Genomic DNA, 14598 nt, shown 5'->3' with positions numbered 1-14598 from the left:
CTATCAAGGACATTTCTACATTTCTGCTTATGTATGTTGACCCTGCTGCACTCCATTTAATGCACTGCTAAACACAACATGTGTTAACATATATTTTTATTTATAGCTACATTTAGAGCGTTGTGTTAAATTGCAATGAAGGATTGGTTTCCTTACCCTGGAAATGTGTGGTTCTGTGAACTTAAGGGTCCTACTTTCGCAAAATCCTACACTATCCACTAAACTACATTGAAAGTGAAAGTGAAGTGATTGTCATTATGAAACACAGCACAGCACATTGTGACACGGTGAAATGTGTCCTCTGCTTTTAACCATCACCCTAGGTGAGCAGTGGGCAGCCATGACAGATGCCCGTGGAGCAGTGTGTGGGGACGGTGCTTTGCTCAGTGGCCCCTCAGTGGCACATTGGTGGATGAGGAGTACACTTTCTTAACCGCTTGGCCACCACTGCCAAAAAAAAAGCGAGTTAAACATGTTAAAAGATAATAAGGCAATCTGGTTTAGAGCTGGAATGCAGATCATGTAATAAAAGCAATATGACCAATAATGTCAAGTCTTGTGATCTGGAATGAGAAAATTTGTATGTACTTTTGTGTGAATTTTCACTGAATTCAATTTTTCTGAATGACATGTTTTCCATTATATACACCTAAAAACTTTGTGATTGTGAAAGTGAAGTGATTGTCACATGTGATACACAGCAGCACAGCACACAGTGCACACAGTGAAATTTGTCCTCTGCATTTAACCCATCACCCTGAGTGAGCAGTGGGCAGCCATGACCGGTGCCCGGGGAGCAGTGTGTGGGGACGGTGCTTTGCTCAGTGGCACCTTGGCGGATCGGGATTCGAACCGGCAACCTTCTGATTACGGGGCCGCTTCCTTAACCGCTAGGCCACCACTGCCCCGTATGTGGAGTGGGTGGGCAAAAAAACAACCTGCAATTTGACAATTTCACATTTAATCACTGTTCAACAAAGTGCTTGGGCATCTTTGCTTTTGTAAACCATTTACATGTAAATAATATGTGCATTTCACAATATTACACATTCTTCCTTTTGTAAAACCAGAGTTTCACATTTGACCTCAAGCTTGCGCTTCTATTCTCTGTTTCTGATATGAGTTATTTACTTTAAGTGGTCATCATATATGTTCTTACTAAAGAGTTGTTCTTCCGATTGATGTTTTTTTTTTTTGTTTCATCAAAGCACCAAGGAACCTATGGATTTTTCCATCCTATAATCCAATGAGAATAAAACGATGCAAGAATAAAGTAAAAATCAGCATTGGGAGTATGGGGTACCAAATGTCCAGTGTTTATTCCCAAGCTCAAAATGCATGCCACAAAGGCATTGACACAATCAACTTAAGACTTTGTAGTATTTTGTCCACAGAAAGATAACATATGGTCCAAACCTTATCACATTATTTCATTCAATGCCATTTCATCCAGGAAATGCATGTTGTCAATCACAGAAAGACATTTTGTTTAGAAAAAGTAGTTATGCATCAACATACATCTTGTTGTCAAAATGACATTTTGTCAACTAAACAATTAGATGTCCTTCTTACTGCACCCAAAATCGTGGGTGCTGATGATTTGTCAGTTTTTCCACTTTTTTACTTTTGACATTAAAAAAGTTTGGTGCACACAATAAACAGCTGCTTTTGATTTCTGTGAATGAAATAATGTGATGACTTCTTCCTTATATGGACCCAATGTGACAGTGTAGACAAAACGCCACAAAGTGTAAGTTCGTCATACATATTTTGTTCATTTTGTGGCACAGAATACATCACAGAAATGAAATACGACAACTCAACTACGGTGATGTACAAGGGCATCTACGGAATTGAGGCGTTGATGCCAGATCCCGGATGTGCAGACGTGGTGCATCGTCCCCTTTAAGCGGCGCAGACCCCGGGACACGTTGTCGTGTCGCGCATGCGCACAAGGCGCCAGCTGCAACAGCCACGGAGGAAAAACAACAACAATCCCAGGCCGAGAGAGAGAGAGAGAGAGAGAGAAAGAGAAAGAGAAAAGGGCGGAACGATGTCTCGCTGAGCGACGCGACTCCGCGGAGACCAGCGCCAAGAGTCGGGCTGACGGCGGCCCCTTCCCACTTCACCTGGCCTCGTAGATGGTGCCGAGCTCATGAACCTGGCCAGTCAGAGCGGGGAGGCCGGCTGCAGCCAGCTCCTCTTCGCCAACTTCAACCAGGACAACACGTAAGGCGGAGCGCGGTCGCACGCCGGGGATGCGGAGGCCCCGCGGCTGCCGAGAGCATTTTAAAGCGGCGTGCGACCGCGGCGTCCCGACACAATCGTACTTTTTGTGCCCCGCGAAGCTCTTCCGTCGCGCGTCGCCCCCGGTGCTGTTTGTTCGGCAATAAAACGAACAGCCGCCAGTCAGATTAAACAGGGTGTTCCGCAGTTAATAAAGAAACTTACAGGATACTCACGTATGTCTCCAGGTGACTGACGTTGCCCCACCCAGTGCGCTTTTTACTGAATAATGTTTTTTTTTTGTCCGTGAAGAGACACGGGCCTCTCTGAATCGATGCAGGAAATGACACGGTTGAAATCAGGCTGTGTCTAATGTTTTTGGTGCACAGTTCCACCGTCACGCTGCTAAAGTGTCTCCGTTGTCGTATCTCCCGCGATCTTTCCTTTAAACTCACTGGCCCAGTTCATAATCGATGATAAAAAATAAAAAAAAAAAAACCAACCCGCCTGCCACCCTTAATTTAACATTTTTCATGTGGTCACGTCAGTGTGCGTCTGAAGCAGCGGGTCTCGTACGTGCTGCGTTATAAACTACTCTCCGTTATAAGTGTCCATGTCCTGTTCGTGTGAAATCATGACACGGCTTAATTCATTCATTACGACGAACGACACGGTTTTGTGGGACCTTGTTGCGTCTCAAAGCGGCAAACCGAAGCTCCTTATTTCGCAACACGTCGGTCCGCGCGTGTTAGCATGATTAGCATGTGGATAACGGGATGCCTAGCGGGCCACAAAACTCACTTTGCCCTTAACATAAACACTCGAGTCGATGCAAAACGTTGCCCGAACAACTAGTTCCTCTTGCCGAGGTTATTTGTTCTGTTGAGGTTAGTCTGCTCCGTGTGGTTGCACTTTTCTGTGTTCTGCTACGTGGCTAGCATGGCTAGACAGCCACCCAACAGAAATGGGACAACAGATTTAGTTTTTCTGATATTAATAATATTAATAATGCATTGCCGTGTTTTTCTTTATTTATATTATACGTGTCGCCAGCATGGATACGCAAATGCTTTGATTATATTTTATCTTTCGAATTTGAAATCTACTTTGTGTATACTGTTTTAGATGTATTTTCCCCTCCCAAATATAATTACAACTACACCGTTGTATTGATAAGTTTGGTTTAAGTTTGTCAGTGTCCACCAGTTGACTTGGTCAGATGTCCTCTTTTGTTGTAATCATAATAGCAGGGCTCAAAGCGCCGCCTTCATTATTATTTGCCTGTATGTTGATATAAATTGTCATGGTCATAATTATTAGTTTGGTTTCTTGGTGTTTCAGGTCCTTGGCTGTTGGCACAAAGTCCGGCTACAAATTTTTCTCATTGTCCTCAGTTGATAAACTGGAGCAGATATATGAATGTAGTAAGTATTTAGGCAATGTTTGTCTAAGGGGAAGTCCAGAATTTGACTAACTAAACCTCACTATTATTGCATGAACTTCCCTTTTTCAGAGAACAATCACTCCCCCCAACATGTTCTTTTCCAAGAACTGCATTCTCATTAATAAATACTGTCGACTAAAAACTGACTGTAATCTTTTTTCACCATAAGTGTGTCTGCGTGGTCTCCATTGTCATTTATGAATGAGTTGCAAATTGATATTTATGATTATGGTTTGTGACTACATCTGTAAGAATTCTTCCTGAAATAGTCTTCTCTGTCTCCTTCTCGCAGCTGACACAGAGGATGTTTGCATTGTGGAACGACTGTTCTCAAGCAGTCTTGTTGCTATTGTGAGCCTTAAAGCGCCTAGAAAGTTGAAAGTGTGCCACTTCAAGAAAGGGACAGAAATATGTAACTACAGCTATTCAAACACTATACTATCTGTGAAGCTAAACCGACAGGTAAGAAAGAGAGTTGCACGTTGACTTTGTGTTTATTAAAATTGCTGTAACGTGAGTTATGACTGTTTATCTGTCATGTCTGATGAAACCACTTTACTTTTTCCAACTGTACATTTCTGAAAGTTGGACCCTATGAAAAGCACATTTTTCTTTTTTTCATTTTCAAATATATCTCTCTTTTACTATTTCTTTAGTCTATAAACAATATTGAACTAAATTTCAACATTTGTGCCTTCATTCTTTTCTTGTCAGTGTCAGATCTGTATTACCTTTAACTAAAGGCGTTCTGGTTGGGGGAAGGGGTTCTTCTAAATGAACAGATGTTCTCAAATGTAGGTGACTGGCAACAGTCATTAATTTTACAGCATTCATCAGACGCCCTTATCCAGAGCGACTTACAATCAGTAGTTACAGGGACAGTCCCCCCGGATACGATTAGGGTTAAGTGTCTTGCTCAGGGACACAAAGGTAGTACTTGGTTTAACCTGGGTCTTCTGGTTCATAGGCGAGTGTGTTACCCACTAGGCTACTACCACCCTTTAATGGTGCATCTGAGCCAATTACATGTCTGCTTGCTTTGTTTCATCAAAGCAAACAATTGCAAGCGCTTTACTGTTAATGCTGATTGGTTTGTTACGTTATTTCAGAGGTTGATAGTATGTCTGGAAGAGTCGTTGTATATCCATAATATCAGGGATATGAAGGTACTACACACCATCCGGGAGACGCCTCCAAATCCATCTGGTAATGTACACAACACAGTAATACTTGGTGTTTACTTTAACTTTTTTCCATCCTAATTTACCTCTTTAATCTTTGCCTTTTTCGCCCAGGGCTGTGTGCACTCTCCATTAGTAACGACAACTGTTACTTAGCGTACCCAGGGAGTGCCACCATAGGAGAAGTGCAGGTTTTTGACACAGTTAACCTGGTAAGTTTCTTTTCAGATGTAATATTGTGCAATATCATTATTTTCATCTTTACTGAACATCTTAGGCATCAGTTTGCCATTTTGCTCTTTTTTTGTATTCCTCCAGAGGGCTGCTAACATGATCCCTGCTCATGACAGTCCCTTAGCAGCGCTGGCTTTTGATGCCAGCGGCACCAAACTCGCTACTGCCTCAGAGAAGGTATCGGTGTTTTTTTGTTTTTTTTTCGCAGCAGGGAGATTCTCTCACCACCTCGGATTTTGATCGCTGTTCTTGTGACTACTTTCAGGGAACCGTCATCCGCGTGTTTTCCATTCCAGAAGGACAGAAGCTGTTTGAGTTCCGAAGGGGAGTGAAGAGGTATAAGACGCTGTGATTAGAAAATGTGATGTAGTGCTGATGCACGAGAGATGCACGAAGTTGAAATTATGTGAAGAATGATAGTTTTTTTTTTGTTTGTGTGACAGATGTGTAAGCATCTGCTCCCTCGCCTTCAGTATGGAAGGACTGTATTTGTCTGCTTCAAGTAACACGGAGACAGTTCACATCTTCAAACTGGAGACGCAGCGGGAGAAGTGAGTTTGTTCTGGATCTCATCCATGTAAATGTTCGGATGGAATTGCTCACATGAGTTTACAAAAACCCATATGTTGTGATTCATGACTGTTTTATGCACCCACTTGAATTTTTTTTTCCAGCAAATTCTAAATCTGGTTTGCCAGATTGTCATGTCTGATAGATGGTTCATTTGGATGTTGTCTCTATTCCTGTGTCTTGTAGGCCGCAGGAAGAACCCACTACCTGGACAGGGTACTTCGGAAAAGTCCTCATGGCCTCTACTACGTACCTGCCGTCCCAGGTGACAGAGATGTTCACACAAGGTCGGGCCTTCGCAACGGTCAGACTCCCGTTTTCTGGACACAAGAATATCTGCGCGCTTGCCATGTGAGACTATTTCTCAAATTCAGTGTCGAAGTGACTAGCATGCGGGAAAAATCTTTGAAAAATATCCTTCTTGTTTCTTTATCAAGAAAAACACAATATTCTGTATATTTCAGAATCCAGAAGATTCCCAGGCTTCTTGTGGCAGCTGCAGATGGTTACCTGTACCTGTACAACCTGGACCCACAGGAAGGTGGAGAATGCACCCTCATGAAACAGCACAAGTAAGGCTGTGTATCCGTCACTGTTTTATTCAGCTTACCTGTCAGGGTACCTGAGGTATTTTAAGCCTTTTTTGGTCTCTATCTCTAGATTGGACGGCAGTGCCGAACCAGCCAACGAAATATTAGAACAGACAGCACATGATCGTCCACTTGTGGCACAGACATACAGCGCTGCCATGGCCAAAGGTACGAAAATGTCTGAAATTGCAAATAAATAAATAAATGTTAGTAGAAGGAGTCTTTATCACACCTCTTGGAACATAACTGATTTTTGAACTCCTGTAGTTTTATTAGCACTTTTTTCTTGTAGGTATAAACATTTGAACTTATTTTAGTCAATTGTGATCGTATTAGCAAGATCTACACAGTTCTTTGTTTAAATATGAATGAGTTATTAGAACGATCCTCAGAAGACGTAATGGGCCAGTACAGTACAGAGTACAGTACACCAAAATAATAAATTGACTGGTTTTGTGACCCATGCAGCCATAGTGGGGGGCACATAAAGGTAAAATCTCTTGTGTTGAGTGTTTTCTAGAATGTCTGTCCATTGCCACTCATGGCCCCTCTCCCTCTGTAGGTTACTCTGAGGATCAGGGTGCAGTGGGTGGCGCTGGCGTTGAGGACGACATCAACGCCCTGCACTTGGACGAGGAAAACGAGCAGCCACCCTTAATTCTGGAGACAGACTGAGAACACGGTACAAGTGCAACCCATATGCTGAAGATGGACACCCGGGTGACATTTCAGAAGGGGCCCCTACCCTGGTGCTGCTATGTCATGGTGGAAGTGGGAGTACAAAAGAGGGCATTTTCAAGCAGGCCTAGCCGTAGCCTCGTTCTGTATGTTGTTACGTATAGGTGTTCTTTTTGTTTCTTTTGTTCTACCCGTTTCCTTGTGGCTATAAAAAAAAAAAAAAAAAAAAGATTATCTGGTTTAAAAAAAAAAAAAGTTGAAAACCAGATGCACCTCTAATCATACTAAATAAGGAAATTAAGCTTCCCGTGTCCAGTCTTAGCTCTGCATGTACATGTGCCAAGTGTAGGATTTATTAGAAAACCTTTGCTCTCATGTTGATGGATCTGTTATGTGTGGTGGACTTTCTCCCCATCCAAAGTGAATCCCTGCTCCCCAATTTGATCAATTAATTAGTCGGCTTGACTTGCCTGCTGTACATCTTGAACATTTGTCATCGTTTTCGAGAATAATTCATCGCTGTGCGTTGGGTCCCAGGGCTGTAAATAGATTCCTCTGTGAGCAACACGGCACAGACGTGACCCGTTTCCGCCCAACACTGACCGCCTAACTGAGCGTGAGCCAACCAGGCCTGAGCAAAGAGTATTACCAAGTGGTTCTGTCTTGCCCCCCCCCCCCCCTCCTTAACCTCCTCCAAACGATGTACTACTTCAAGTGGAAAAAAGGAGCACAGCTCACGTTCCCGTTACTGTACTGAAAATACAGCGGTGAAACGTTCATGTTCCTTTTTAGGCTGTAGGTCACCCACTTCTAGACCCCATGTCTAGAATTTTTGCGTTGGCAGAGCCCATTATTTATCTGAGAGTCCTTATTGTACTGATCACAGGAGGAGCTGGTTCTGCAGCACAGATGAGTTACTTTTATAAGGCTTTAATTTGGAAGGCTCTCTCACAATCTTCTTTATTCTCCTCAACTCGCCCCACTAATTACCCTTTCACACTATTGACAGAATAATGAGAGCAGCTAATGAGACTGTGCAAGTCAGGCACAGTTTTCCGGAAGAGAAAGCTGCTCTGAAGCAAGAAAGAAAACTAAATCTCGTCCTTTGAAACACACGGCCATCTATCTCCCTGCCTCTGCCCCCCCTGAGGTGGGGATATGGGTAATGTTACAGACTGGCTGGTACTGGCTTGTCTTTCAGGATGCTTCCCGCAGACACCCCAGCAGGGCCCATGTGGCGGATAAACAAACACGTCCTGGGCTACATCACGTGGAGCACAGGCCGACCCAGGCCGGGTCAAACGGGCAGCGGTTGTCCCTGCGGCTTCGGGAGCACTGCTGTTCAGTGAGAACTATCGCCAGATGCAGAAGATATCAAGCATCTCATTTTGGTTTTGTACTAAAATGAGCTGTAACAGGAATGTAGAGTAGCAAGCAAACAGGACGGGCCAGAATGAATCGTTAAGCAGTGCACCTTAAAACACTTGGGATTTAAGATGCTCAAAATGCATGAGTAAACCCCGAAGCGCTACTATTGCTTTACTATTACACAAGACCATGATTAATGTAATGACCTTTTCTCCTCAATTGACAAACTATTGCCCTAAGGCCACTATAATCAGTTTTCTAATGATTTTTGTATAAAAATGTGAATGATTTGTTCCATATAAAAGGTCAAATAAAGTCCTCTGTTGAAAATAAAACATGCGTCCTGTTTCAGTGCATTGCGTTCAGGGGATATGTTTAGGCCATTGTTTTTGAATTTGTTCAGGAATGTTGAAATCGCTAGCTTTCCAATCACAATTCTTTACTAAATCTGCCAATCTGTCTGCATGATTCCTTTGTAGCTGACATTTTATTATGAGGATGTAAACAGAGGACACACATTTTTGAGATGGGTGTTGCCAGATTGGGTGGGTATGAATTTTTGGGAAAACCTGTCAAGAACACATATGTTAAATAGGTTTGTATAGCAAAATACTGTACTTATCCGATGGTTTGTTTGTGTGCATTTGGTCCATTTCTGGACTGTTTCAGGGGAAAACTCTCTCAAACAACACTTTAGAAAGTTAAAATTATCCAGAATGAGGAAGTAGGGAGTTTAAGAGCTTTTGGTCGTCAATATTTTAAAATCAATTTGTATAATGTTTGTGTTCTGGTCATCAGAAATATTTAACATATAACATGCGTACGCATAACATATCTTACAGAGTGTGATTTAAGAAAATACAACCTGTTCACTGATTGAAGCAAGTTTAATGTTTTTATTAAAAAGGTCATTAATCCAAGCTCCAGTATAAAATGCACAACAGTATGTCCAGCATATACGATAAAATCCTCTAACAAAACTTAAAATGTATGACTGTTCTGCCATGTCAAATAGGCATTAGCAATGACTTTATTCTAAATGCAATTTAAGCAGACTGTATAAAAAGGCAAGATAAGAAAGTACCATTTTGTTTATTAGGATATTTCTTACAATGAAGTTCAGACAATTTTGAGGTCTTTCATGGATGCTTCCAGGGTCTGAAATGAAAAGAATGATATTTATTTCATTCTGCATTGAATGCACATATAATTTGCACAGTTTTGCAGGGCTGTTACCTTAACATCCCAAATTGCCATTCCTCCATCCATTCCAGTGGTGGAGAATTTGGTGCATTTTGCTTTCCCACCTTCCAAAACTGAGAGTTGGCTGTGAATTAAGTTTTTCGTGAGTTTTCTGCCCGTGAGAATATACTAATGGTCATTGTACTTGTAACTGAATTATGGCAGTAAATGCAGCATGCATGGTTCTTGCCTGATGCTGTTTTTGTGAAGAGACTCCAGCACAGCCTCTTTTGTCTCCGATGTGGCCTTCTTGTCCAGGTTCTGGAAGCGCTCTCTTGCAGTCAAGCCCTTCTGAGCGCTCTGCTTGGGAACATCCAGTTTCCCACCGAAGGTGATTGTCCCTTTTCCGGCATCATACACAAAGAGAGCAGGGTAGCAGTCGTGGCCCTAGGTAGGGGTTTAATAAAATGGGAGAACTTCAGGCAAGCGGGAAAAAACACTTCCAAAACACCCTGTCTGTGTCAGTCAATCACACGGCAAGCAAAAGCTGTTCAAACTCACAGCTGCCACCAGGCTGTTCTCCGTGATGAACGTCAGGCACAGGAGAGGCAGAGTCTCAGTGGTCAGGCTAGTGATCCTGTCACACCACCAACACATCATCAAAATTAGGAAAAAAATTAAAAATCAGCACACAAAAGTAATAAAAATTGTGACTGGTGATGAAAGTAGTTTGACAAATGAATTGAATTGAATGGTAAATTTCCAACGAAATGAAGGAAAATATATATTTAGGATAATAAAGATAAAGTGAAAATACTACGCATTTTATTTTGGCAGCTATGAATATGAATAGTTGTGTTTATTCCCATAACTGCACATATGTAATATCACCAGTACTGTAAGCCAAGCACTGGATTACAGTTAGAATATCATGTGCCCAGCCTTTAGCATAACTAAAATGAGAGATTTATCAGTGCACTAAAAGTATTTTCAGGTCAAAATCCCAACTGACTTAAGACAAAGTGTGCCAAAGACCATACTGGAATTTTGGAATTTTAATATTTACCTACCACATGGATCCTGATCATTATGTTACATTAAAAGCAAAGCAAAGATGAGTACCTTCATAAGAACCATAGTTTAGAAGTGATTAAAGTGACTAGTTGGAGTAAGTTGCCATACTCACACAGCAGACTTGCCCCCCTCAGCCACAGCTACGGTGCTGTCATGGCTGGCCCAGGCCACGCGGTTGCCACTTTCAGAAAAGCAGACACCGTGGACCCAGCCAGCCGTCCCACTGGACTCAAACATCACCTCCCCAAAGGGCATCTTAGAGCCCCATGCAGTGGGAGCTGGCTTCTCCTCCACCTCCTTGATGTAGGCAGAGAATATTCTGGGGGGGGGAAAGTTTTGCTTTTGTTGTTTTATTTCAATGCCTCAAAAATGTTACCCTGGTATGTGCATCAGGTCATGGCCTGTTTTATGTGGCGGAATCCAAACCTGCATTTGAAGTCACATGATCCAGCGGCAAGTAAGACATTGTTGGGATGCCAGTCCAAACACAGGATAGTAGAGCGAATAGGCTTCTTGATGTGCTTGCAGACCCACCTAAAACACAAAAGTCAGATGACAGTAGAAAATGTAACATTTACAGCATTTATCAGACACCCTTATCCAGAGCTACTTACAGTCAGTAGTGACAGGGACAGTCCCCCCCCTGGAGCAACTTAAGGTTAAGCAACTCAGAGACACAATGATAGTAAGTGGGATTTGAACCTGGGTCTTCTGGTTCACAGGCGAGTGTCTTACCCACTAGGCTACTACCACCCCTAACAAATTTTTACATTCGTCATATTACCTGCTGGGTAAATCCACCACCCAAAAATGTCAATTTGTACTGTGGTCAGATTCATTCATAAGAAGCCAATAAATGTAGATTACAGGACATGGTGTCTGCTCTACATACGCAATGTGTACTTGCATGGTAGGCAGGGCCCCAGGCCTGGTTTCAGGGCATGCTGTATATGTTTTGAATGGTTTCCAGTGGTTTGTACTCTGAAGAAACCCATAAAAAGGACTGCAGGTTAATGCTTGTGGTAGATGACCTGCATTTCTCTGGGGCTCCCTTTCATCTTGGGGCACTGGGGCAGTCACCTGTTTTTCCAGTGAGTGAAGTATATAAAATCACATGCATTACAGTGCAGTGACTGATGCAGACTATGATTTAGACTCACTCGCCTTTATCGAAATATGATGTGTTTTGGCTCCACCCTCTCAGGTCAGAGCTAAGCTTCGTTCCCTTTTTGTCATTAAAAAGACTAATCCCATCTGCCTCATAAGCTGATAATCGGCATCAGCCACACTGTCAGATAACAGCCGATGCACATCTGCAGCAGAGCATCGGTGTTCAGGGCTCACCAGTCGTTATCCTGCTCGAAGTAACACACGGAGATTAGGCGGGACCCACTGCCCACGGCAAACTTGTTTTCTTTAGGGGACCACTTAACACAGCGGGCAGCACGGTTGATCCTCAGGATGACCAGGGTGGGCTTCCACGCGTCGCCCTTCAGCGTCCACACGTAGGCGTTGCGGTCAGTGCCACAGGTGACAATGCGGTTGCTCTCCGGGGCCCAGTCAATGCCTGAGAGGTTCGAAGGAGCAGAATTGTGTAGCAGATTCGAGATCACAACAACAAAGGAGTGGCAAAATGTCCTACTGTGTGTACTACACTGGAGCGATACTTAATGTGGTTTTATATTGTTATTTAACTACAAGTCTAAGCAGACTGAGCAAACCGCTATACATGTAGCACTGTCAGACAGGACTGCAGGAGTAAAGGAGGAGTAAACTGTAAAGAAAGTACGGAGAGATGTGGGTACTTTTCTTACATATTTCATAATACAGTTACGATATTTTACTAAAGCAATACCTGAGTCCTTAGTACATTCTTATTAAGAAATTTACTTATTACTTAGGTAGTGCAAATACGTAGTTCTTACCAGTCACCTGACCATTGTGCTCCTTCAACACGTGGATCTTGGTCCAGTTGTTTCCCCCCTTTTTATAAATATGGACCTCATGGTTATTAGGACTGAGTGCAATCTCTGTGTAAAAAGTAAAAAAAAAAAAAACAGCAATATTTTAATGACTCTACACAAGAAGGATCTTTAACTCTTTGCTATTAAATAAAATGGTTGATTGCACATTTCAGAATAAAATTATTGTGAATAATTGGAATATTTTATGAATTCTACAGGCTATAACTAAGAGGATTTATAAATAAAAGTAAAGTAAATCAAGAGTGGAGAGGATAGGGAACGTTCCAGCTTGGGGGGGGAGAAACACATCGCCCACACTAATGCCTGGTGATTGGTATTCTGGTCTTCCTCTGACGTGGGCCGATAAGGCCCATGTTGTTCGTACTGCCAGCAGCGCGCCGTCTCTCTATGCTCGAGATCAGCGTGAGCACCATTCATGGTAAAACAGGAAGTCAGGGAGGAATTACTCACTGCTGCTGCCTTTCATCAGCCTGAGAGAAACGGCCAGGGCGGTCTCTGCAAAACATGTCGCTTTGCAGACAGCAGACAGACCTAATGTCGTGCACCATTACTAGTCGGTGTGCTGTGGTTTGGCCTGCTTCAGTCTCTTCATTTCAGGACATGAACCTAAACCTGTTTTTTTTTTTGTTTTTTTTTAGCCATACACAGGAAAGGAATATAAAGTGTCATCTTCGAAATGAACTAAAGGGGAAGTGCAGCATTTACTTCTACTACTTATCTTCTAAACGTGTTACATTTACACCGAATTGGTCACGGACCTGCAGCAATCGGAAGAGAACAGGGAGTATGTCCCGCTTTAAAGGAGGAAACACCTCAGGCTCCCTGGCCCTGGGCCCAGAAAGTGGATGTAACCACGGGCCTGATGCAGGCCTGTGAAAGTAACGGTGGTTCGAGAGCCCCGCCTCGCTCGGCCTCCGGGAAAGTCAGGTCCGGCTGCGGCGTCGCACGGACAGGCTTCCCTTTGTTCCCCGAGCTGGAGTGTGGGGCAGCGCACGCTCACTCACGGGTCCGGTCCTTGTTCCAGGCGTGACAGCTGATCGGTTCCAGCAGGAAGCTGTGGTAAGCCATCGGTGCTGCAGGAGACGCCACTTAGTGACAAATACTGATGAAAAAAGGGGGGACGACGACAAGGAAGTTACACTGCAACATGGCACACTGTCGAAAGGGAGAAGTTGAAACGCACTCCGAGACTAGTTGAAAAATAAACTATGAAACCAGGAAAAGGGGGCATGTGCCCCCTCTGTAGCAAATTAAAACCAGACTAGAAAGGAATGCAGACACAGACTAACTAAACTTTAAAATGACACTGGTTTCACGTTTTACAAAAAAAAAAAAAAACATTAAAAAGGTCCAAATTAATTTCAAAATGAGCTTTTAAATATCTAATGTAGTTCTAATGAACTTAACATGCTCGGAAGCAGTTGCAAGTCAGGCGTCAATAAGAAAAGGGAGCTGAAAATGTCGTTTCCTGCCGAATTCTCCTACTCACCCCCAGGCCACCGTACAGAAGAGTGGGCGATGGGCGGCGGCTCGGACGTGGAACTCCAGCCCGGGTTCGTGGACTCTGAGCAGTCGACACAAACCGCTTTCTCGACTCTGAATGAGCCGAACCGTTTCCTTTGGACGTTCGCCTCTACTTCCCGGTTCCTGCCCGAGACGCAGAAGCACTTCCTCGTGTGGGCGGCTGTCTGGCTGCGAGGAGGGCCCGTCGGTTCTCGCCTCCGGTGACGCGCCGCGGAACATCGCTCTCCGGATCGGCTCACAGATCCTCCCGGGCAGGGAGTCCAGGAGACACCTGAAGGTGTCCTGTGGTGTCTGGCACCAATATTCTGTTGACTTGGTTCGTGCTCCGGCCATCAGACGCCACCATGTGCTTTAAGCCAGTCACTGTGACATTACCCTGCCGGTCATGAAATAAGGCAGGACATGCAGAGGGAACCCTGACAACATTTTGTGACACGGCAAATCAAGAGTGTGTGGTGGAATTCTTAAATCACTAAAAACACTGGAGGAAGCACGCAATCACAATATTTTAATGGCCCTACTACGAAAAACGTGGCTCCTTA

The 14598-nt window shown here is 43.5% G+C and overlaps 2 protein-coding genes across 3 annotated transcripts; one reads left to right on the top strand and one right to left on the bottom strand.

The window, feature by feature from the left end:
- The first annotated feature begins 1939 nt into the window (after positions 1 to 1939).
- Positions 1940 to 8626, top strand: wipi2 (WD repeat domain, phosphoinositide interacting 2). Its single transcript, XM_028987634.1, has 12 exons — positions 1940 to 2229; positions 3568 to 3650; positions 3963 to 4132; positions 4780 to 4876; positions 4966 to 5063; positions 5170 to 5262; positions 5351 to 5421; positions 5529 to 5636; positions 5842 to 6006; positions 6120 to 6227; positions 6316 to 6413; positions 6808 to 8626. The coding sequence occupies exons 1-12, from the start codon at positions 2156 to 2158 to the stop codon at positions 6918 to 6920; spliced, it is 1278 nt and encodes a 425-aa protein (XP_028843467.1). The 5' UTR covers positions 1940 to 2155; the 3' UTR covers positions 6921 to 8626.
- Positions 8627 to 9159: 533 nt separating this feature from the next.
- arpc1b (actin related protein 2/3 complex, subunit 1B) lies at positions 9160 to 14330 on the bottom strand. Of its 2 annotated transcripts, none has more exons than XM_028987084.1 (10): positions 14022 to 14330; positions 13537 to 13605; positions 12473 to 12577; positions 11892 to 12114; positions 10974 to 11081; positions 10660 to 10866; positions 10035 to 10110; positions 9724 to 9920; positions 9528 to 9618; positions 9160 to 9449 (listed from the first exon to the last, which is right to left on the bottom strand). In XM_028987084.1, exons 2-10 carry the CDS (start codon positions 13598 to 13600, stop codon positions 9411 to 9413), a joined length of 1110 nt encoding a protein of 369 aa, XP_028842917.1. In that variant the 5' UTR covers positions 13601 to 13605; positions 14022 to 14330; the 3' UTR covers positions 9160 to 9410. The 2 variants fall into 2 exon arrangements, with proteins under 2 accessions (XP_028842917.1, XP_028842916.1); XM_028987083.1 differs by having other exon boundaries at positions 13537 to 13634; positions 14022 to 14301.
- Between the last annotated feature and the right edge of the window lie 268 nt (positions 14331 to 14598).

Source organism: Denticeps clupeoides, chromosome 7 (assembly GCF_900700375.1).
Source record: "Denticeps clupeoides chromosome 7, fDenClu1.1, whole genome shotgun sequence".
Lineage (NCBI taxonomy): Eukaryota > Metazoa > Chordata > Actinopteri > Clupeiformes > Denticipitidae > Denticeps > Denticeps clupeoides.
This window is presented reverse-complemented; position numbering and strand designations above follow the sequence as displayed.

Bases quoted from the DNA above. Each gene is read 5' to 3' on its own strand.
- wipi2 (XM_028987634.1), top strand. From the start codon at position 2,156: ATGAACCTGGCCAGTCAGAGCGGGGAGGCCGGCTGCAGCCAGCTCCTC. The intron at 5,064-5,169 runs GTAAGTTTCTTT...GTATTCCTCCAG, and splicing joins TTTTTGACACAGTTAACCTG to AGGGCTGCTAACATGATCCC. The intron at 5,637-5,841 runs GTGAGTTTGTTC...TGTGTCTTGTAG, and splicing joins CTGGAGACGCAGCGGGAGAA to GCCGCAGGAAGAACCCACTA.
- arpc1b (XM_028987084.1), bottom strand. From the start codon at position 13,600: ATGGCTTACCACAGCTTCCTGCTGGAACCGATCAGCTGTCACGCCTGG. The intron at 12,115-12,472 runs GTAAGAACTACG...CGAACCTCTCAG, and splicing joins GCACAATGGTCAGGTGACTG to GCATTGACTGGGCCCCGGAG. The intron at 10,111-10,659 runs GTGAGTATGGCA...GTGGTGTGACAG, and splicing joins GAGGGGGGCAAGTCTGCTGT to GATCACTAGCCTGACCACTG.